The 23,248-nt window shown below is 42.9% G+C and overlaps 2 protein-coding genes across 5 annotated transcripts in view; one reads left to right on the plus strand and one right to left on the minus strand.

Moving 5' to 3' along the window:
* Positions 1-18,034, plus strand: LOC129215810 (probable glutamate receptor). 3 transcript variants are annotated; one of them, XM_054849654.1, is made up of 12 exons: positions 1-113; positions 1,140-1,221; positions 5,657-5,764; positions 8,675-8,706; positions 10,753-10,812; positions 11,191-11,370; positions 12,253-12,479; positions 13,341-13,438; positions 13,945-14,162; positions 14,541-14,766; positions 15,401-15,648; positions 16,211-16,349. In XM_054849654.1, exons 3-12 carry the CDS (start codon positions 5,692-5,694, stop codon positions 16,310-16,312), a joined length of 1,464 nt encoding a protein of 487 aa, XP_054705629.1. In that variant the 5' UTR covers positions 1-113; positions 1,140-1,221; positions 5,657-5,691; the 3' UTR covers positions 16,313-16,349. The 3 variants fall into 3 exon arrangements, with proteins under 3 accessions (XP_054705629.1, XP_054705627.1, XP_054705628.1); XM_054849652.1 differs by lacking the exons at positions 1-113; positions 1,140-1,221 and adding an exon at positions 3,262-3,423 and having other exon boundaries at positions 16,211-18,034; XM_054849653.1 differs by lacking the exons at positions 1-113; positions 1,140-1,221 and adding an exon at positions 3,328-3,423 and having other exon boundaries at positions 5,654-5,764; positions 16,211-18,034.
* PANK4 (pantothenate kinase 4 (inactive)) overlaps positions 15,998-23,248 on the minus strand; it is a 26,263-nt gene continuing 19,012 nt past the window's right edge. Inside the window, exons 14-19 of one of the 2 annotated variants that reach the window (XM_054849650.1) lie at positions 22,272-22,327; positions 21,631-21,680; positions 20,127-20,234; positions 19,621-19,721; positions 19,031-19,099; positions 15,998-18,454 (exon numbers count right to left, since the gene is read on the minus strand). In XM_054849650.1, coding sequence (XP_054705625.1) covers positions 18,241-18,454; positions 19,031-19,099; positions 19,621-19,721; positions 20,127-20,234; positions 21,631-21,680; positions 22,272-22,327 — 598 coding nt within the window. In that variant the 3' untranslated portion in view covers positions 15,998-18,240. Of the gene's footprint in view, positions 18,455-19,030; positions 19,100-19,620; positions 19,722-20,126; positions 20,235-20,733; positions 20,827-21,630; positions 21,681-22,271; positions 22,328-23,248 lie in introns of those variants that run through there. The other variant, XM_054849651.1, reaches the window with a different exon arrangement.

Genomic DNA, 23,248 nt, shown 5'->3' on the forward strand with positions numbered 1-23,248 from the left:
GTTGCTTGTCTTCATAATTTGGATGAGAGGCCCTTGAGGTTTGTGCAACAAAGATTTGGAACATGCACTGAAGTAACCCTACAATATCATTGCAGTCTCTGAAGGAAAAAAAGGTAAATCAGCAGCAGAATGTGTGATCTGCCAAGATTAGTCTCACATTGTGTCTTAACACAAAGCAAATTTCATTAACATTCTCTAGACGAAAAGTCACTCTGTAATACTTCAGTTTTGGACTGAAAAGCTGCAGGGAGTTGCTGCTTTTTTATCTTTAAAGCAAGAAAGTACATGCAACTTGACAGCTTTAGAACGTTAAAGTTTAAAAGGCCTATTTGTGTCTTTTCAAAGACCAAGTTTCACAATCAGATTATTTTTATCTTTAATTGATTAAGCAATAAAGTAATGCACCTCACAGAAGGCAGTATAGTGTAGCACTGCAAAACATTTCAAGTATTTAAAAAAACAGTCTGATTTAACTTACTAGGGTACATGTGAATTTTTCCCTCCTGCTTCCAAATTAATGGCAACTACCTTTACAGCTTGTTTTGCTACGCTACAGACTATTAATGATGTGTCCATTTATTCCTATGAATGGAATTAATTTCATTGTACCTACACAGTTGAGTAGCAGAAGCTTACTAAGCAGTTCTGCTCTTCATTCATCCGGTCTTCATCGAGGATGAGGAAAATTGCTTATTTTTAGATCTCAGCAGGCAGGGTGTCATCTGAAATGGTAAGGAGAGCAAAAAAGATTCGGTAGCAGTGGAGGGAGTCAGGAGTTGAGTTCCAGGCAGCACTGATTTTCATTTTATGAATGCCTCCCTTCTTTTATTCTCTTGATGATCTTCTCTGCCTTTCATATGATAATCAAGATGAAAAAGCAAATCCTCCCTCCCCCATGTGAAACTGCAGGCAGATAGAACGTAGACACGGGTTGAGCATGAAACCACGGTGGTCAGCACATGCCACCTGCTAAGGTGGCACTAACATTCCCTTTGTGGGAATCACTGCTTGCCATATAGTAGCTGCAAATTTTACTGGAATCACACACCTATAGACTTAGGAATCCATAGGAGGCATCCAAACCTAGGCCAGAGGCACTTGCTAATATGGCACAATGATTGTTTGTGTGCTCCATTCAGGATGTCATGCAATGGAACAAAAGCCTGGCTGCAGGTGTGAAGGAATTCAGAAAGGGGGATGAAATCACTGTTCTTCAAAAAGGTCAGTGACTGACTGAAAAGCTACTGAGATGCTTATAAGTCTCATTTTACTCCCAGGATGATGATATAATCAATAATTTCACTCCATTTCCAGCTTATACTGCTTGATTTACAAATGGAAAGATTCATGCTGATTATGGTATCACAATCAGATTCTGAAGTGTGTATCTCTTTTAGGTTTTAGGCTGGTTGGGTTGGTTTGGTTTCCTTCAAAACAACCTCCAAAACCTTAAACAAAATTGTCCTAGCAACTCTGCTTTGAATAATTTTTCCCATTGCTTGGGCATGACTTAGAACAGTAGTGGAGTTCTGAGAGTCTGCAAATTAAAGTGTGAATGGGGATAGAGAGAGAAAGCAGCATGGGGAGGGGGTTCTGTTAACGTGTGAGAACCCTTCCTCGGCTGTACCTCATCCATCACCCAAATTGGTAACACTGCCTAGAGAAAGCCCATTTTGTATCTATTCCTGCTGGCTTGTAGGGGGACAGCAAGTACATTCCTGTGTCCAGAGCTCTTCCTGTGAGGGCTCAGACTCTTGTTATGTATGCTTTTCAGTTCATTAAACTGTAAGATCCCAAGCCCAAAGTTTCCACATTTCAACAGTGTACTGTGCATGGCTGAGCTTGGGATTTATGCTCTGTGTTCCTCTAGCCTCATGTTTAAGAATACTGATGATGAACAATTGATTGTCTCTTTAAAAACTGCTTTTGTCTGTGCTGAGATGCTTTCAGCTGCTTGGCGTGGAGCTTATCAGCCCTGGTTAGCTGCCAGCTGTGAAAAATCACATACCAGCATGTGCATCTTATTAAAGCCTAGAAAATATTCAGGAAAAGCAGCTGGACACCTCAGCTTATCTGATTTTTGCTAACTTCCCCCTCCATGCAGCCCTTTTTGCCAGAATCTCTAGGGCACAGCTATCAGGTGAGAATGTGAAGAACAAATCACATTCAAATTACCAAAGCTAGCACCTGGAAATGAACCTGTAAATGGGTCAAGGCCTCTGAGAGAAATCCAAGCTGAATAGATCTTTCTGGATTCTTTTTTTGTTTTGTCCTATAGAGAGGATGTAATTATCATTTATAACATATCTTAGCATCTTGCCATAATTTATGTTGCAAGAACGATGTGCACCATCTAGGGTCTGAAGTGCATTAAAAGTGATCTAAGGACTCCTCTTAATTGCAGTGAGTCAAGCCCTCGAGCACTGTTAGGGCAAGCTTCACCAAATGCAGTCTTCTAAGCATTTTTTATTGAAATGTAAGCAATTTTTGACTCTGCAGAAGGCAAGCTGTGTTGATGTTTAATAACTGATTTACTCAGTGGCATGTATAGAAAAAGCTTAGGGAAGAAGGCCAAGATGTGCAAGCTGCTGGAGAGTTTTCCATCCTGAAGAGTGCTCAAAGTCAAGTAGGGAGTAAATGTTTGTTTCTTACTTCAGTGTGGATGAGTTCCAACTCCCCTCCAGGATGAGTTGTCATAGTTTGCTGAATTCCTGTGAAGGCACTTTTTTGCTATTACAGTACCTGATGTGTGCATTTATAAATGACCTGGCCCAACAAAATCAGCCACTTGGCAGGGTTGTAGTTTAGCTCACTTTTAAAGTGAAACTCGTAAATGGAAGGATGGAGGGGATAGGAATTTCACTTCTGTGAAATTCACTTCTCTTTCCTTCGGCTGTCTAGGCATTGCAAGGAAATACTAGATGTACATAACAGTTTGGGGGGCTGGGGTTTTTTTGCTGTTATACGTGAATCCCCCAGCTAATCTGCCGAGAGTCACAGAGTGGAGAAATTCTTGAGCAGCTTACAGTATTGATGGACAGGAGAGATGGGCACAGCTTGATAGGACACTATTCTGAAGAGAGAAGACTTTTACAGGACCACACAGCAGGCCAGTAATAGTATTTTCCGAGTCTCAATGTAGTATTCAGCTGCTGGACTAAACTGCTTCCAAACTGTCTTTTTGTTGGGTGTAGCCTCCTCCCCTCTTTCCCAAAACCCAAGGTGCCCCCAGAGTCTGCAGAACGAGCTGGCATGGTCTGCAGAAGCCCCTTAGCCTGGCTCCTCCCTCTCTTTTATCTTTATAACAGCGTTGAATGCCTGTGGGTGTTCAGTGTTCTGGCAGTTTCATTGTGCCTGTTCAGCGCGTTGCTTCTGCTAGTACCCAGTCAGACAAACGGAATAGGAGAGGCTAAAGGAATTGCTGTAAGTGAGATACTGCCTTCAATCACTGCTGTTCTTGTTCTAGATGACAAGGATCAAAGCCTGTGTGCAACAGGCTGTCTCCTTCCTAGCTGGTGGCTGTTCATCTTTTCCACTGCTGTTTTAATGGTGATGCCTGCCTTCAGCACCGCATACGGAAGACTGGTTGAGGAGTAATGTTGTCTTTTTTGTTTACATTTTGAAAGACTGAAAACCTTCTGACGAGGGCTGGTTCTAGCAAAGTAACTTTTTAAATCCTTAGTTTGTTTTGCTGTAAAGCCAGCATGAGAAAACTTTGTAGTACCTCCTCAGGTAGATGGTGAATGGATATTGCTATAGCTAATTTAAGCAGTATCTAAGGAACTCTTTACATGCTGGGAGGCATTAAACCCCTCTGCCTCCTGTTACTCTCTCTCTAACTGGTTCTGTTTGTCCTTTAAATTAGACTCCAGTACTAAATTAGAGCTAGGGAAGTGTATCAGCCTTTGCAAATACTGGTTTGTTGTTTTTTTTTTTTTTTTTTTTTTTTTGCACATACTTACACTCTATTTGTTCTTTTAAACAGTCAGCAGCCAGTGTGTTAACAAGTCTTTCTTTTCAAGGTGATGCAAGCAATATGTTACCAGCTCTGAGTAGCTTTTTTTTGAAGGAGGCCACTTGAAATAAAGATCATTTTGTAGTATGTACCGAACTGTAAGGAAAAAGTAGCAGTAATTTACAGATAAAATCTACCAGGAAAAAACCAGTTCCTCACTGGCTCAACTTGAAGACCACTGCTACTTTTTCTTTATGTGCCCTGGTGACCAATTTAGCTGTTCAGTTATGTGCTGCTCTGGCAACAGCTAACAGTAGCTATCACTTTGTCTATATTCTACAATTACTTTTTAGAAAATGTATGCTGATCCATAACTCAGATGTCAGTCCTCTCCTTTGATCCTTTCACAAGGCTCAAAATATTCCCATTTTGAAATATTTTTTACAACAACAAAAGACAGCATTTAAATTTAACCCAGAAAGAATCTTCTGTGTAAATTTTACTCACCATCTCTTATTAGGTGAAAAAGGTAGAGAAAATGAGTGAGGGAAACTGCTGAGCCGTAATGTCAAGAGTTATCACAGGAGTACAGGTCTGAGGAAAGTTTCAAAAAGTTGCTAAGGTCAGATTAAGTAAAGCCAGTGTTCACTGAGCATCACTCAGAAGCAGGTAATACCATATGTAGGAATTTTTTGCCTATATAGTGTCCTAAATGGTAAGTTTTCTTGGGCATTTTTAATACGGTTTTTTTATGGTTTCTGGGGTAATGTTGTCCTGACCCTGGTTTGACACTATGATGACAAATACAATCAACAATATTGCAGTGGCTTGAGACTTAATATAACCTGGCATTGATTGTTTTTCATAGTTCTGTTGCTGTTTTACAATGACAAAAGTACAACTATTTCAACCCATGCAGAAATTTTGTTGCAGAGTTTGAAATGAAAAAAGTTAATTAAATATTCTGGTTTTCACCCTCCTCCCCCCACCCCTTTTTCCTTGTTCAGTTAAGAGTAGGAGGTTGAGACAAATGAGGGCTTCAGAAACGATTTTCCCGTGTCTTTTGATGCAACGTGTAACAGCTTTGTTTCAGATCATTTTGGCGCAAATGAAATAAAAACCTTTGTTTTCTGCAAAATGGAAAGTGAAATTAAGGTTTTGCTTTTAAGCCCCCCCAAAATGAGAGCCTCCTGGAGGAGGTTGTTTTATTAGTGCCTCAACTGGCTACTAAAATATCTTTTAACAGCACCTTCCCATTTCTCAGAGCATAAGGGCCTGGTACTCAGGAACCGCCTGCTTGAGCTGCGTCCTTCCCTTCCCCTGTGAACCCACGGGTGTGCGCCTCTTCCAGCCCCTCGCTACTGCACAACCCTACAGCTGCCTCTCGCGGAGCCTGCGCTGGCTGTGGCACGGCTCTCCTTTGTGGGGAGCTGACTGGAAGAGAAACAGTGCAACAACCAGGGGATAAATCCACTTCATAGGTTTGTCACATCCTTTTTGCTGCAGCAAAGGGTTCACCAGAATCTTTTCCTTAGTGCTTGTTATGGCGGGTCTCGGAAGAGACTGTGTTTCACCTGGAGACCCTTGTTTGAATTGGGACTCTTCAGAATGAGGTGCAGAAAATCCAGGGCATACTGATTTTAACTCAGCAATGAGGAACCATAAAACCAGCTTTAACTACTTGCCTTTCATCTCTAGCAGGAAATTTCCTTTAGAGAGTAGATATTTCGGCTCCAATGGACAAAGGTCTTCACTTCGTGTTCTGTGTGGTTACAACCTTGCTGCTCCTGAGAGAATCAAGCCAGACAGGTGAGAAAAATGATCCAAAAATGCTGGCTGCATCCGAATCTGGTTTTGTGCTTCTTTGCAGAGTGTTAATTCTTTCAATCTTTAACTGCTAATGCTTATAGGACTTTGTCTTAATCAAAGAATTTGCTTTCAAATTGGTTATTAAGATATCACCAGGGCCTACTGTTACTAAGTGCCTTTGCTGCAAATCAGATGACAGAGATGAGGGAAGATGAAAAAGCCTAGAAAAATGGTGGTTAGATGTCCTTGAACACCATTGTTGTGGTTAAAGCTGCACTCTGTTGAGTCTGTGGTCCCTTGAATTGCAGCAAGAGACGCTGATTAACTTGTTCTTCTGTGGATAATGTTTTCCGTGTTACTTGTTTAGCCCCTCTGCTCATGGCATGTTTTGGGAAGACGAGCGGATTTAGCACATTGCGGTTGTCAGCTCTGTGACTCCCCAGACAAAGGGTAACACTACATTCCTCCTAAAGTTCCTAAGGGACAGTAGTAGGAGCCTGCCAGGGGCTTCCGCACAGTGGTCAGCCCGTTGGATCACACTTGGCTCTCAGTGTGAGGACCTGGCGAGTTTGCTTTTGCAAATGAACAACAAATGCTATTGTTTTGATCTTACTGTGGCTTTTTGGTGTTCTGTGCCTGGAGTCCAGACTCAGGATAAGGAGTAGCTTGAGCTGGGAACTGGGAAATAAAAATGGGTTCTCTGTTTAGAGGGTTGGGAGAACAACTTCACTTCCTCTGCTGTCTCTCCTGTCCATCTCGTGCACCCATCTTCTATGTACCCCAAGCTGGTAATTGCATAGCTATGGCAGCAGCAGTTCACCTCAGGTTGCAGATACTTCAGCCATTTGCTTCTGTGTCGATGGTCAGATTCTCTCATAGTGAGCATTCTCTCATCCTGAATGTCCCAGTGTACTCCAAAATGTAATCCACCTGACCCATCACCTCTTCTTTTAGTTCAGCAATCTTTCCTGGTCACAAGCTGGCAAAGGACGCAAAGGCAAGGGTACTAGCCTAGAGAGGGACGTTGGGGTAGCAAATTGGGGTGAGGGGGCCAGTTCTTAACAGTGCTACGAGCTTTTTCCCATGAAGTTAAGCAGGGGGTCATCTCCCGTTAGAAGGCTGGGCATGCTCAGAGTAGAAGGGGTAAGGACAAGGCTGATTTTTGCAACTGCTGTCATTTCCTGCGGCCACCAGCCTTTGGGAAGAAGAGTGGAGGGATGAGCCTCTTTTCTTTGTCTTATGTTTTTGTAGACTCTCACAAAGGATTCTCACAATGAGGAGCTGGCTTCTGAGAAGTGTCACTGCAATGAACTTTGAGTTAGAGCTGCAACTTGATTACTTGTGGTCCTTTCAGGAGTTCTTACAATGGGGCTTTGAACAGCTGCATCCAGTGCCACTGTGGGGGAGCTGAAGCCCTCAGTACAGACTGTTTTCTTCCAAGAGACCCTAGCAGGTCTTCAAAAAGGAGCCTCAAAAAGCTTTTACTGGCTTTAATGAGTTTCTAAAGGGAGACAAGAGAACTCCTTTGTGAAGATTTCCAGCTCCCATGGAGAACTGTGGTGGAGAGGGAAAAAGCAGGTTTTGTTTTACAATAGTGTAGAGTTCAGCACAAGGCCAGAAAATGCAAAACCAAAGAATGAATAATACATAATGAATGAATATGTTGTTATAGTTGATGAAAAACTCACAGCTTTTGCTTGAAAGAGTGAAAACACCCTAATTTTTTTGTTTTATCTTGAGGGATTTTTGGCTTTTGCACTGTGAATTCTTTGATTGCAAGGAGCAATGCTGTGCACATTCTAGAAAAAACATCCTGGGCAATTAATGAGTCATATATTGACACAGTTGTGGGTTTAATTCAGCATCTCAACCATTGTAGTTTAGCTCTTGCGGGTGGGGTGGGATTGAGGTGTTCTCCTTAATATTATGAAAAGGGAAGCTGTGGATCAAATAATTTAACAGGACTTGCAAGTCACACAGCAGAGCAGCGAGTAGAACCCAGAAGCATGATTAACCTCAATAACAGTACTTTTATGGGTAGATCTTGGTGTTTTTACCAAAGAGGGGAGTATCATTACCTTTGTTTTATGAATGGGAAACTGAGACTGTTCACTCCAGTGAACCCCTCTACAGGGTTGCACTGGCTCTCACCACACTTAAACTCGTTGTCAATTTTATGTACCTCCCTTACTCTGTTCCTTGATGGGATAGAGAGAACAGGCAGCACAAGGCAGGCTTCCAGGTCCCTTTCTTTAGTGCTGTTGGTTTTGGTCATGGCCCTTTTGGAGGTTTTCATTTTCACAGAAAAGAAAAGTCAGGGTGCTTATAATTTGAGGGAGGATCGGAGTAGGACGAGGTGGAGAAGGGTTTCTACCCCAGCGGCTGCAACCTCTTTCGCTGCTTTGACAGTAGGAACCTATTATTGGTAGGGACTGGGAAGAATAAGAAAACCTAGTGTCTTGGAACTTAATGGTGATGAACTTTTGGTTGTTTACAGGGCTTTTCCTTAGGGGTATAGCCAAGTCCTTGCAGGAGCGAGGAGCTTAGTTGTGTGAAGTAGCAGGAGAGCTGGCTTTTCATCTTATCAGGGAAGGCAATAAGGAAATAAGGCAATGGATTCTTCAGCATCCACTCCTCAACCTGTAAGTGGCAACCGTAATCACCAAGTTACAAGGAGAACGTGGATCCGGCTCTGTTTCTGCTTGCTTCATGCTAGTACTGTGCTGTGAGCGAGGAAACAAGCTGGGCAAAACTGCTGCACATCAGCTGCGCTGTGAGCTCCAGAGGCAATGATAATCATTCTGTTTCTTTAAGTGCAATATGAAATGACTGTATGAAACTTCACTTTTAAGAGGCTGTAAATATAAGCCCTGCAAGAAGTTGATTTTGTTGTTGTTGTGTTTTTTTCAGGAACTACAAGAAATGATGATGCTACGAGTAAGGTATGTTTAAGTTCATTGGTGCAGAGCTACCAAGGAAAGCATATGTGCATGAAGTCTTACATTTTAAATCCAGAAGGAGATGTGGTCATAGTGTGCAATGCTTTTAAACTGTGAAGAGTTATTATTTTAAATATACTTTTCATGGCTAGTGATGGCCATTTCTGTTTGTGTGTCTATGCTTTTTTTTTTACTCAATCTTTTGTCCAGAATTCAAAATTCAGTCATGCCCCAGGGAAGAATCTACCTATAGCCCTGCCTTCATAGCTTATAGGATTTAAACCTCAGAATTATTGCATCACTTATGATCTTTATAAACTTCTTAACGTTGAAGAAAATCCAGACACTTATGAACATCTAGAGATACCTTTATTAGTTCTTAAGATGTGTGTTTTATTTCCAAAACATTGCACTTACATGTGGGACATAATTCCTCAGGCTTTAGAAGAAAGATGGCAAATGTCACTTAAAATATAACATGCTGGAACATGTATGTATTCACTTAGTGCAGGACAGTATTTGTCCTAAAGACTGTCCAGTCAAAAATGATGGGAGAGTTGGTTATGGTAGCACTGGGAAACAAAATCAATTGTCCAGATGGCATAGATATGGACAGAACACGTGTCACCTGAATCTCAGCTCATTTCTCAGTCTCGAGGTGTGCTGGATGCCTGTCAGGTGCCAAAAGAGAGGTTTTGGGACACTCGCGGAATTTCAATCAGCTTTCTTATTTCTCCTTTGCCCCTGCTTGGGCAAATCTCCTGACCTGCCATTGTCTTTTGTGTCTCTTCCTGCTCTAGCCTTCTCTCACCCAGCAGTTTTTCTTTTAAAGAAGTTTTTGCATAGGTACCATAAACTTGCTGATACGATCGGTTTTGGTGCGCTGTGGGTCTGTTTTGTCCATTTCTAAGCCAGCCTGAAATGGCTGCGTCCAGCACTGCACAGTTCGTGGCCCTCAGCAGAGGTCAGTCCTGTGCCACCCCTACCCACCCTGCTACCACTGACATCCTGCAGCTTTTGCCCAATAAAATACCCTGCCGATACATTTACAAAAGTTGTTCTATTTTGTTGAGGGTTTTTAAGAACCACTTTGAAACCATCAATAACGGGTGAAGCCAAGTGAGAAGGATAGGCCGGGACTTTTTGGTCTTTTGTTTTACTCGCCCTCTTGTTCAGTAGACATAAATATTGTAAACAGTCCTGAAAAGAAACGTGACTTTTTTGCTTTTGTCTAAGAGCCAATTGTATCTTATCTGGCAATAAGAACATTGCTTCCAGAACACTCAGCATTAGGTAACTTCTGATCACAGCTTCAAAGACAAAGCTCATCCCTCAAATCCTTCCATTGCAAAGAGATAATTGAAATAAGATCATTCTGCTCCTGGAGGAACTGGAGCTTCTTTTGCAGATCTTGTACTGCGCATATATATATACACACACACACACTCTCTCACTCTGTCTAGAAACAGTACTGTGTAATTTTAAAATAAAGGGATACATGTAAGACCAACAGATCTTACAGAATTAGACTGCTTTACTGGCAAAAGCTTGAGTTGTTCCGAAGTAGTACTGATCAGAAATCGTCTCAAGTTGTGTGACTCTGTAAGGTTGATGTACTCTTGAATTCAGCGTTCTGTGCAGAAGTGAATCCGTGTTTCCTCTCCTCTTCCTCTGAGGTTTCCTACTGTTCTGTGTCTCCTGGAATTACTCTCTAATGAGACTTTAATTGGCTGCTAACTGTTTTGTCAGCAATGTGAATTGATCTCTCTGGAAGACTGCATGCACAGCGAATCTGAAGAATTGTGGCAACATTTAAAGTGATTTTTATTCAGACAAACTATGCTGACAACACAATAAAGTTAAATGCTTGTGATTTATTAATTACTGTTAGGGAACAGTGGTGATGAGATTGCTGCAGCTTACCGGGGCAGATTTGTAGCTGGTGTAACACATGCACGCACACACGCCACCCCTAGTTATAATGCAGCCTTAGCGAAGTGTCTGGGACTTGGAAATCCAATTATGTCTTCTTCATTTTTTGATTTGCAGGGCATTGGCTCAAGGGGATCAGAAGAGGGTCTTCCAACTTTGACTGTCACAACAATCCTGGTAAGGCAGTGACACAATGCTGAGAGTGGCTGGGAGACAGCGGGAATTGCACTTTGCCTTTTTTTTTCTTCCACCCATATATTTCCAGGTGTTTTTTTGGCCTTGGACATGGATATCCCTGTTCATCACAGCGTTTTGGGAGCGCTGGCTCAGTGGTGCAGAGGTGCAAGCTGTCTGGAGTTTGCAATGGGAGGATTCGCGGGCTCTCAAAGTCACGTGACTCCCGTGAATATCTTTCAAGTTTGGAAACGTAGTTCCCCCGATGATGTGGATAGAGGTCTTTGGGGAGGGTTTGCCAAAAAGATGGTTTCATTGGTGATCAGTTGCACTGCAGACTGTGGGAGCATGTAATTGTGTATTTTTCCCCTCAATATGCAGGAAGATCCTTATGTCATGGTGAGAAGTGCAGAACTGGAGGGATACTGCATTGACTTGCTGAAAGCACTTGCTGCAATGCTTCACTTCAGCTACAAGGTGAAGGTGGTGGGCGATGGGCAGTATGGCGCCGTCTCTTCCAATGGGAACTGGACAGGGATGATTGGCGAAATTTTGAGACGGGTAATTTTCAATTTCTATTTTCAACAAACTGCAGCTCTAGAAGGAAAGAGCAGTGCTAGCGGCTCGTGGCTTCATTAGAATTTGCTCAGGGACTGAGCGACTTGGAGCCGTCCTGTCTGTGGTGTAGAACTGATGAATAGCAAGACTCGTAGTTGGGTTTTTTCTGCAAATATGGAAGCTAAGGAACAAGGAGACAATGGCCGTAGCAGGAAATCATTGTTACAAGGTGCTCCTGGTGCAGTGCTTGTCTCAAAGGCTACCCAGTGTTTCTCTGTAGTCTGAGGGACTGTACAGATATCTTAGCAAATGTTTCACTAATGAAACAAAGATAATGGCTTTAAGGAAAACTTACCTTGAACTTAACCAGTAGGTGAAACTTGTCTCTTTCAGAGTGGTAATCCCTTAGACTCTCCAAGGAGATGCTTGAATGCCCATCTTACCCCATATGTGCCATTCCTGTGACTAGTGTTCTGTCATCTGTTGGCAACATTTGAATTAAACCTTCTTTGCTCCTCTGAACTCAGTTCTGTGCCCAGCTGTCACTCACTCATGTAGATGCTGCAGCCAGAAAAAGAGAGGAACGTGCCTTCTGTATTTGGTAAACAAACCCAGTGTGGTTCGTGGGGCACAGCCTCAGCTTGTGTGTGCGATGCTCTAGTAGGAAACCAGGAGCCCCAGATACCAACCTGCACCCCACTCTGAACAATGCAAAATGGAAACCTATCCTATTTCTTGGAGCTCAGCCTGAGATGATAGCTTGCCTATTGACACAGAAGTGATTTGCCATGTAGATAGCTGCCCACTCAGCCTGGGAAGCATTCTGTTTGACAGAAATCTTCAGGTAGGTTGGATGGTTGATTATTTTTTATCTCCATCTTACAGGAAGCAGACATTGCAGTGGCTCCATTGACAGTCACGTCAGCAAGGGAAGAGGTGGTCTCCTTCACCACACCGTTCCTGCAGACTGGCATTGGAATCTTGCTTCGAAAAGACACTGACTCTCAGGACGTGTCCTTCTTCCACTTCCTGGCTCCTTTCAGTAAGGAGACCTGGACTGGCCTTTTATTTGCTTATGTGCTGACGTGCTTCTGCCTCTTTCTTGTTGCCAGGTATAAATGCATCTAGTTCACAGATTTTGTTCAAGTCAACTGCTTTCTCAGCTATGAAGAGATCTCACTTTTAAAGAAAGCACTAGGGTGTATTTTGCTTTGAGGAACCTTCTGTACAGGTCCAGAACCAGGGCAAATAAAGCTTAAGTCGTGTCAGATTAAGACAGCATTAAGAGCAGGATCTCCCCATGACGAGCATCATATCTCTTGATGTGGATTGCCTAGGGTTGCTAAAAGGACAGTGTGTGTACTTCAGCTCTTCTTTCTTGCTTTTATCAGAATTTGTTTTGATCTATGACCATGTTCCTATGCGCAGGTGTGTCTCCTGGCATATTTTTATGCTCTGTATCCTGCACTGACTTGTGGAAGAGATTCTCTCTGCCAGTGCTCCAGCCCCTTCCCGGGAAATTCAGCTTTCTCCCCCTTTCTTGATTAGGCTGCACTAAGGCTCTCTGCAGCTGCAGTCTTGAACAGAGGCTCTATTGATGCTTCTCTAGATTTGTGCGCAAACTTTCTAGGTAAGGATTTGCTCCAAGGAGCAGCCTTCAGCCTGGTATTACAGAACTGGGCCAGTATTGCCCCTCGGCTGCGCCAGGGAGACTAGATTATGCCATGGCTCAGGAAGAAAGTGTCTGGCAAACCTGTGACAGGCCCCCCTGAGCCATCACTGTTGCAAACTACTGAGGCATTGAGCAGGAGTACTTTCCTCTGCACTGGTTAAACTGGAACTCAGGTGAAGGAGGAGCTACTATGGAAGGAGAGGGCATTCCCAGGCTATCTGCACTGCTGCAGTCACACTGCAGGATTATTTAATTTTTTTTCCCCCTGAGTGTCTGGTTTTATCCTGTCATTTTCCCACAGACTGAGCCCCTGTGAATGGAATGAGCCAAAGAATGAAGAGAACCACTTTACCTTCTTAAACAGCCTCTGGTTTGGAGCAGGAGCACTTGCCCTGCAAGGTGAGCTGGGAGGACTGCACAGGACAGTTCTGGGAGCAGTATGCTTGCTTAAGCTGATACAGCCAGATGAGGGCTGGATCTAACACTGGTGTGCTATCCTGATGAGGGAAAAGATGTTCCAATAGGGACACTTGGCAGCACTAAAACACCCAGTTTGGGGAGTTTTGATTACAGACTTGCTGGAATTGTACAGATGGCCGGCTTCAGTTGAGGAAAGCGTATTTTCGGCATCTAGGGAATGTCAAGCTAACCGTCATGCTGATGCTTTGTAGAGTGGAGTTTTTTGCTGTTGTTTTTGGCAATGACGTTGCTTCATCTCTGCACTGCATGCAGTATTGATGCAGTTCAAACCAGCCATAGTAGGTTCTTTTCAGGCTTGTGCATTAAGTAGCTGCAGGGCAAGTTTTGCAGTTTGGCCTTTAGAGGGAAGTTTTTAACTCGGGCGCATGGATCTAAAGTTCTCTGGTGCTCTCTCACCGTATTTGTTGGCTCCTCTGGCCATGCAGGTGTCACCCCTCGGCCCAAAGCACTCTCTGTGCGGGTCATCGCTGCCGTCTGGTGGCTGTTCACCATCGCCTTGCTGGCTGCCTACATCGCCAACTTCACCGCTCTGCTGACCTCTGGCACTGAGCAGCTCCCAATCCAGACTTTTGAAGACCTGGTGAAGCAAAGAAAGGTTGAGTTTGGGACACTGGATGGTTCCTCTACTTTCTACTTCTTCAAGGTGCAGAGAATCTCATTGTGCGCGTACTATATTTTATAGTGTGCTCTCTTAAGAAAGCGGTGCTGGCCCTCAGGGTTTATCCTTGTGTACCTTGAACACCAGGGCTGACGTAGGTAATTGCTGAGTACATTAACTGGTGCCTGCAAAGGTTGTTTTTTGGGGGGTGGGAAATATTTAATACTTATATTCCTGTAACACTGAGGATTAGAGAGGAAATCTCTGCTAGCTGTATGCTAGTTTTTGGTACTGTGGGTCAAAGGGCAATGGTTTAAGTACTCCTGTTCTCCAAATTGTTTTGCAGTCATTGCACATACATGCAGATTTTTTTCGGATGCTTGTTTTACACTTCAGTTTGACACTTGGATTTTTGGGCTGCAGAACTCCAAGAATCCTATCCATCAGATGATCTATGAATATATGGACAAGAGACGAGACCACGTTTTAGTCAAAACCTACCAGGAAGCAGTTCAACGTGTGATGGAATCAAACTATGCCTTCATTGGTGAATCAATCTCTCAAGACCTCGCAGCTGCCAGGCACTGCAATTTGATGAGGGCCCCTGAAGTTATCGGAGCCAGAGGATTTGGCATTGCCACAACCCACGGTTAGTCACTGCACGCCACTTCTGTCCCACTTTTCCACTTGGATTTCATGGGTCCAAAGTAGCAGATTGACAGAGCAAAAGCCTGGCATGGCCGAGGCCTGAGGCTTGCACGCATTTTCTGCATTAACACCCATATCTAGTATGAACAAATTGGGAACTCTGCTATGCGATATTTTCATTCTGTAGATGAATTATCACTAGCATTCACCGACTCTTACTTTGAGCTGCAAAAAATTCCAACTCTCAGGGGTGTCAGTGGTTCCTGTGGGTTTGGGTTTTTTTTGTTTTGGTTTGACTGTGCCTTGGACGCAGCAATGCAGAGCTCCTCACGTCGTTAGCTGGGTAGACAGTTGGTTCACTTGTGGAGCGTGACTGCTTGTATTTCACAAAGTACCTTCACTCTGTCATTGTTCTGCTATTATTGTACCTCTGCGGATAGGACAGGAGCGCTTGTTCTCTAAGAAAAGCACTTGGCTTAGTCTGTTGTGTTCTGTTTGCAGAATGCCCATCTGACAGCTGGGAAGCAGCACCCAGCTAACCCCGCTCGGTCGTGTAGCAGCAAACTGCTTAAAAATGTTCTAGTGGCTGTGATGTCTCCCATGCTCTTCTCTCTCTTTCCTTCCTGTGCTGCCAGCATCCCTGTGGACCAAGAAGCTCTCCATTGCTGTTCTCAAACTGCGTGAATCAGGTGATCTCGACTACTTGCGTAACAAGTGGTGGGAGACCAGTTGCCTTCAAAAAAGTAGAGACAGATGGAGTCCTCTGCAGCCCCAGGCTCTGGGTGGGCTCTTTCTTACTCTTGCAATCGGCCTTGCATTGGGAGTGATTGCAGCCGTGGTGGAGCTCTCAAATAGGAGCAGGCACGCTGCTGGACACGCAAAGGTAGGTGATGCGATGGCCATTATCTCCTGGCCTGCTCCCTCTGTCCCTGCTTCTTAGCACAGACAAGCCTGGCAGCAGCGCTGCACTGCGCACAGTGCTGCGTTCCCATCGGGACCTTGCTTTTTCTAAGGAAAGCGGCATGGTGTGGTGAGGGGTTGAAGATTTGCTAGGGATTTACTCTTCTGAGCTCTCAAATTTCCTATCCTGGGCTGTGCGATAGTTTTGTAGCCTGAACAGGGTAACAATAATAAAGTAACTCCCCCCCAAATACTAAGTAGAAACATTTACTGTAATTCCTAGGCAGCCAAACTGCCTGCCAGTATGCTGAGTGTGTACAGAGGACAGTAAATCATCAATAACAAGTTTATTCTCAAGTATGGCTATTCTTAAGTCATTTGACAAGCAGGAAAACACATGTAAATGGAACTGCAGTAGTAGCTGGATGTGTGTCTTGGTGTTCCTGTTCCCCACCCATTCCAACAGACGGGTCGTGCACACTTAGAAGGTGGATTCTATGGCACAGCACAACTCACCCCTTCTTTCCTTCCCTTTTGTTTTTCAGAAATCTTGTTGCTCCGTTTTCACAGAAGAAATGTGCACTCGTCTACGTATAAAAGAAAATACAAGACAAAGCCAGGAGACTTCAGGGAGGGCTAATGCTTAAGAAATTTTTGCTTAAGGAATGGGCCTGTGTTAGGTTTATACCATATGTATTTCATAGGAACTACATCAGTGTAGAAAGATGTTTTTCTGCAAGTCTAGAGCATTAGTTTTCTAATTACAGAATCGCACAGAGAGCACTTCTGGATTGGTGGAGGAGCTGGATTCAGAAGAAAATTAAGTGGCTTGGAGGAATTTCAGCTGATAAGGGATAGAGTGTAGCTGTTAAAAATAAGGGAGGTTAATAACTTGGAAAAATAAAGTTGAGATGACCAAGGTGGTGGATCCATATGTAGTTTAGAAGTTTACTGTGTAAGTACCTGACGCCTGTAGGAGTAAGTGACTTGGGATAGGTTAGTATGGAGCCTCTGCTTACTAACTACAGTCTGAGGGACAACCTGGAAAACGAAAGCTCTCCTCTGGCTGTTCTAATCAAGAACAAGTGCTGCTTAGACATTTCAGTTATAAATAGACTGTACTCTTCCCCTCTTCTAAGCAGGGGATGCTGGTCACTGTGAAGGTCATTTCTGAATCAGAAACGACAGTACTGTTGCATAAACCCCAACAACGCAGGACGACTTAACCGCATGCTCTGCAGCGGCCTAGACCCCAAGGAAGGGACACCACGCGACGAAGGAATTACTAGACTTCAGAAACGGACTTGTCCTTTGTCAGCTTCCCGTCATAGGATACGTTTCCCTGTTTAGCCACAGAGGATGCTTTGTCCTGGTTAACCTGATCAAGTAGTATTTAGGAAGAGGACTGACAGCTGAAATCCAACAGTCCTAGAGCGTGAGGCTTGGTAATCAGGCAATTAAAGCAAAGTACACGTTCGCCAGGTGGGGGTGAGGCAGTGAGTAGTAGTGGGTACTGTGCATTATTCTCTTGCTCTGAAATTCATGGGAACGGTTACCTCAGTTGTATATGGGACAATTTTCTAATTAAGCTGTTTTTCATTCCTGAGCTGGAATGACTGATGCATGCGCATGCTGGTTTGCAAATTCATGGTTAAATCTCTCCATTTATGTACTGCACATCTGATGGAGGGGGAAAATAACAAATTCGGTTACTTGGAAATGGCTTTAACTGCACAGCATGAACAAAGAGACTAATTCTTATCAGTCCCAGCATTAAATAACTGAAGGCAACAGAAACTAACATGCCTATGACAGGACGATGGCCGGCTGTTCCTGAATAAAGCAGTGCACGTTCATGTCGAGGGTAACTTGGTGAGACTCAGCTTCCAACTACTGCTAAGTCGTTCAGTACAGGTGCAGAACTCCCCTCCCACCCAGTTGTTAACAAGAATGAACAGTGAAAGCACTGCGAGTTACAAGTTTGTCCAACTGTTGGTAAACTAGTGACGTTCAGTTATCTGCTACGTGCTCACAGATCACGACAGTTGTAGTTTAAATACAGCTTATGCGAGGTTTGTTAGGTTAGAAGGCGGATTGGTCCGTCAATCAAATTAACTGCAAAGAGCATGAAACATTTTAGCCAAGTTTAAAAGCTGACATGGAAAATGCAATGTCAGATTCACTCAGCACTTTAAAATCTATTTGGTATGTGCCATGTCGTTGCTGGCAGAATAGGCAGAGATGTATAAAAAAAAGGTTTCATTGACATTTAAATATATTTCTATATGAATGTCTCACAGAACAAAAAAATAAAGTCTTTTCATCACAAATACTGCAGCATTAAAATAAACACTTACCAAAATAAACAATGAGTGATATACATATATATATTTGAGTGTGTATACTATAGAGTGAATCATATTGTTGCTTTTTAAGTCACAAAAGCACAATATAAATATGGAATTTCCTGTGAACTCTTTTCCCTGTTGTAATAAAAATACATTCTTTACAGTTAAAGTAAAACTAGTGCAAGTCCATTCTGCTGCTCCTGTTCACCCAGTTGACCAGATCCGTATCATTTACACGGCACTTCATACTTAAAAATGACACTGAAAATTTTCCCTCCGAGACGATCAGCAAGCCAGGAGTTTTTGATAACAGCAAGCTTGAGGCTCTCACACTTCAAAGCCGCGTAGTAATTCGTGTGGATGGCACGACCCATGCCTTCGATGATAACCAAGTCTGTCTTCCGTTCTCTGACCAGCACAGCCAAACCTTTATCCAGACGGCTAAAAGGAGAGGTCTGGTTTAGACACGGTCATCCTGACGCGCGCTACAGATGAGACAGGCTGCTCTAAGGGCTTTATTGGTTACATGAAATGTGGTGGGATATGGAATTTCGGATGGAATTACTGATGCCAATAAACAGGAACACTTTAAATCAAAGGAAATGAGATTGAAACATAGTTGTAAAAGCTTCATTAAATGCATGCAGAATTGGGCTGTCCCAGAAAACACGGGTGAGTTCTGTCCCCAGTAGAGAAGCTCACTGAAAATAAACAGGTTAACAACATGAAACGCTGCTTATATCAAGCAGACTGCTCAGTCACGTGCAGAATTTTACATCATACGTAACTACGCTGCTCATGTAACTGACACTGCGTCACTGCTGAACACACCCCTGACCAAGGTGTCCAACACCTAGTAAGGCTTGATCAGGATTACAACTCTGTACATCCAGACTAAGTAATGGTTTTGCAGAAGTGATTTGTAGTGGGAGAGGTGGTTGAGACGCTCCAGAGCCACGTCTCTGAACATCCCGCCACTGATGGGGACAAATACCAAACGGGTAATTTGGAACATACCTTAGATCTAGACATGGAGAACTTGAACCTGTCTGAACCAACAGCAGCTTCTCTTCCCTCAGTGCAGATCTGTATTTAACAGAGGGGAAAAAAAAAAAAACCAAAACCAGACAAAACTGTTAAACAGCAACCTCAACAGGGCCATGCAAATCTGGTAATTAGCCAGACATCAATGAATATCTAAGTTATCTTTGCAAAGGCTTCTTTTCCTGCTGGGCCTTCACCAAGAAATATGTTTCCTGGAGCAAAAGGATTATTTAGTCAGCTGTGTATCCTCTTCCAGAGATATTCTATATGTGAAATAGATGTATCTTCCTCTATTCTTTTTAACACAGAAAATTTGTTTTAGTAGCTTGAATGCTTATCAGGGAAGATGCAGACAAGAAATGTAAATATGGATGCTCAAGAAAGATCCGATTTCTAAATTCTTCACCTTAGTGAAAGTAAATGATCTGCCTTAGTTTACTTCCAGGTTGCAGATTTCAGACACTGATAAACATGGTTAAACATGAACAAAGTCTGTAACAAGGAACTTGCTTTTTCCTTCTCTGTACTGTATGACACGTAGTGAAGGTCGGTTATATGCTTACTGAATAACTGGATCCATTGCTGCTATCCGTTCAGTAACAATCAGGGATTCACTGTAGGTGACATCGTTTAGGGCAGGGCCAGAGTTACATGCCAATATAACCTGAGGTAAAGATATCAGAAGAGTTCACTGATTAACACAGCCCACCTATGGTCTCGTTTGTTTAAGATCACCATTGCCAGACATTTTACAAAAGATGAAATATGAAGAACAAGGCTGGAGGCCCAGTCCTCATTTTCCCCTCAGTTAACAGCTATTATTTCAGGTCTCTTGACATTCTAGACCCTTGTTCAGCAAGCTTAGGTCTGGCAGAGGCTCACCCTGCTTTGCTTTGCTACCTTGACAGTATCCTTCGAGTTAGACGTTGGAGTTCCTGGGATTTGGACTATTCCCAATTCAGAGGTCAGGAGCCAGGCTGGTAAAGTACCGGCTGGCAGGTAGTATACAAACCTGTCACCAATCACCAGAGCTTCATTGCACAGCGAATTCCCAATGAAAACCACTTACCTCTGTCCCTCTAGACAGGAGCTCTCTGACAAAAGGAAAGACTCCTAAAATAATGTCTATTCCACTGTTATCTGCGAAAATTAAGGCACATTTATGAGGGGGTCCCTCCTGTAAGAGAAAACCAACATATTCAGGATTGAGTTCACAATTCATACTAATGAAGAATTTGCGTTATTTATAACTACTCACTTTAAGAGCCCACATTTTACACCCTTAAATGACTGGTAGCTTTGGTTATCCAACAGCAGCATAACTCACCAGAACATCACCTACCCTCAATCTCAGGAGAAATCGCTTTCCCTAACACCGCCTTTGCACAGTTATTTAAAACAGCCTTTGGTTACTTTGCATTGTTTAAAAAAGGTCTTTCAAACTCCATAAATAAAACCTACATCTGCCAATGGAAGCCATGCCTAACTCCAGGAGCTCCCATCAGGGATGTACCTCAGAGGCTCTGGCACCGTTAGGCCTGTAGGCCAGCTGTCTGAGGCCAGCTGTGGCTAGCATTTTGTTATGCCATGCGGCTGGAGAGTACCATTCTCTGGAACAGAAGCAGCAGCATGGGCAGCTGCCTACGTGAACGCGCTGGTTATCAGGGTAAACCTACCTTCATGGCTGTTTTAAGCTAGCATGCTGTAGGGTGAGGAGGATTCCCTTCTGCCAGGAAAGGGCAGGATGGACTGCTGGGGGCAGTGACATCCTAAAATGAAAAGATATTTCCTATTCTCCATTAACCTTTTAATTTGTTCTAAATCTGATGTTAAGAAACTTAGTCCACTCCAGTTCATACCAGCAGAATTTTTATAGTGAGCAGTGCTTAATTCCTAATAAAAAAATGTCAGGACAGTGCTTGAAGTTCCTTATTTATCACTGTTATACAAGATTAGCCAATATTTTTGCTTTAAGATGTAATACATAATGATTTGTAATAGTCTACTCATATCCAACCTTTTGGCTATCATTTCCAATATAGAGATTTACACAAAGAAACAAAAGCTTTTCAATTAACCTTAATTAAATAGTAATAGAAATCACAAGGGCAAAAAAAAAAAGCTTTGCTAATTGATAGGCTAATTACCTGCAGCAAGTTCCTAAATGAATGTTGTTGCTAGCTTGGCTACTCAGATGGAGGAACAAACCAAGCGTTCTATTTGGACCTAAGTTTTCAAAATTACGGGTCTAGTTGTATAGAAATAAGCGCCCTGATAAAGAAGGGACCCGATGTGGTTACTTTGGAACAGCTTGGAAAGCAGCTGGGTTCCAGATGCTGCAGTTTCTGAGGGAATTCAGTTAAGAAGGTTGGTAAGTAACAAAGTGTCAGACTAATTCCTTTTATTCCTTTCTTTATGGTAAGGCTGCTGAATTACTAGTACTGTGTTACCAGAATTTGAGTTGTCTGAATAGAGTTCTGTTAAATGTGTTAAAACCCCCCAAGATCAATAAGGTGGTTTTATGATTAATGTATGTAATTACTCAATGTTTAGTAACAATTGTGGAGTCGTACCTTCAGTCGCTCTAGCCACTGACTGTAGGAATCTTCTAACCAGGGACGTTCTGTGTCACAGACAAAATCGTGTTAGCATTTCTTTTAGGCAAACGGTAATTCTGTACATTATGAAAAGCAGGCGGTGTCTCTTTACAGATGCCTAAGCATTACGGCATTTAAGCTCAGGTTTTGAAGGTTAAATGTGTAGATTCAAAGAGGTCCTGAGCTCTTAATTAGGAGAATAGCTCAATTACAGCAGTCTTGAAATGGAATTTTCATAATAAAGCAGTGAAGTCATGCAAGTTGGCTATCACAACAACTCATCCTAGGATGGATGGTGTTCTACCTCCCAGGACACTACCTCCTTGACAGGGTTAGAACAGTAATGAAAAATAGCATGGCAAGATATTCTGAATATCTGTGCGGCTAAGACTTCCGTTCAAGGAGAGAGGTTTTCAGATTTCAATTCGTTTGGAACACAACCAGGAACATTCCACCGAAACTCTGTAGCCTGTATTTCAGATAACCCTAGCAAGTATTAACGGTTTCTTGTCATCTGGGCAGCAGAACTGCCAAGATAAACACGTTCACACTCTCCTCCGCTCTCATATTAACACAATATCCAGTTCCAACCACCACCACCACAGATCTCCCTATACCTTGTAGTTTTGACTTGGCTTCTTCAAATCCAAACTGTGGCTCAGATTCCAGAACACTGTGTCAGAAGAGAAATAAAGGGTACACAGTTAAGCAACTTCATCTCACATAAATATAACTCAAACATTTCTTTAGCAGGTGGTCAGCACTTCTACTGCATTGTTTATAATGGGAAGCATGGATAGGTCCAATGACTGAGAAACAGATACTTTGTGTTAAAACCAAAAGGCTCAGATGTACATTAAATTAGAGTTCTTATGCTAAAAGAAAAAAGCTTCAGCAATATACAGGTATTTGCAGCACTAGCCTACAGGCAAAAAAGACATCTTTTGGTCTGCAGACCACCATAAAATGTAGTCACAATCTAAAATACCCGCACGGTAAAACAGCGCTTTATAGAAGTTAAGATTGGTCTACACAGGGTTTTTTAAAGGGAATTAAAATAACCAGGTACAGGTTTTAAAAGCTGCTGCCATTGCCTATGTGTATAGTAAAGTAGCCCCAAACACTTAGGTGGTGGTGAGGGTTTACATAATGAGATGGCTAGGTTCTAAGCCATCAGCTAAAATACTACACCGTGTGGGCAATGCTTGCCAGTCAAGTCTCCTAACGGTCCTTAAATCTAGTACTAAGTGATGTTTCATTCAGTCTGTATTTCTTAGTCCCCTCCTTAAAGGGAACAAGAGCTAAGCTAACGCGGGTGGCAAGTAGCCTAACTGCTCTAACTGGTGTCACTTCCAAGTTTCTGGTTGTGGGCAACATCAGGAGTAACAGAAGACTAACAATGCCCATGTAGCCTTGAATCACCTTGTTTTTAATGGGCCTCTTGATTTAATCAGAGGGAAAAATCCTCAAAGATGTAGAAAGGGACAGGAAGTGCTGAATGTCAGCTGTAAGAGAGTGTCCCTCTCCCGTACTCTTATATTATCAGCCCCACAAAAAGAAAGTTCTAGAAATGAAAAAATCAAAAATATTTTAA

The sequence above is a fragment of the Grus americana genome, chromosome 21 (assembly GCF_028858705.1).
Source record: "Grus americana isolate bGruAme1 chromosome 21, bGruAme1.mat, whole genome shotgun sequence".
In the NCBI taxonomy this organism is placed as follows: Eukaryota; Metazoa; Chordata; class Aves; order Gruiformes; family Gruidae; genus Grus; species Grus americana.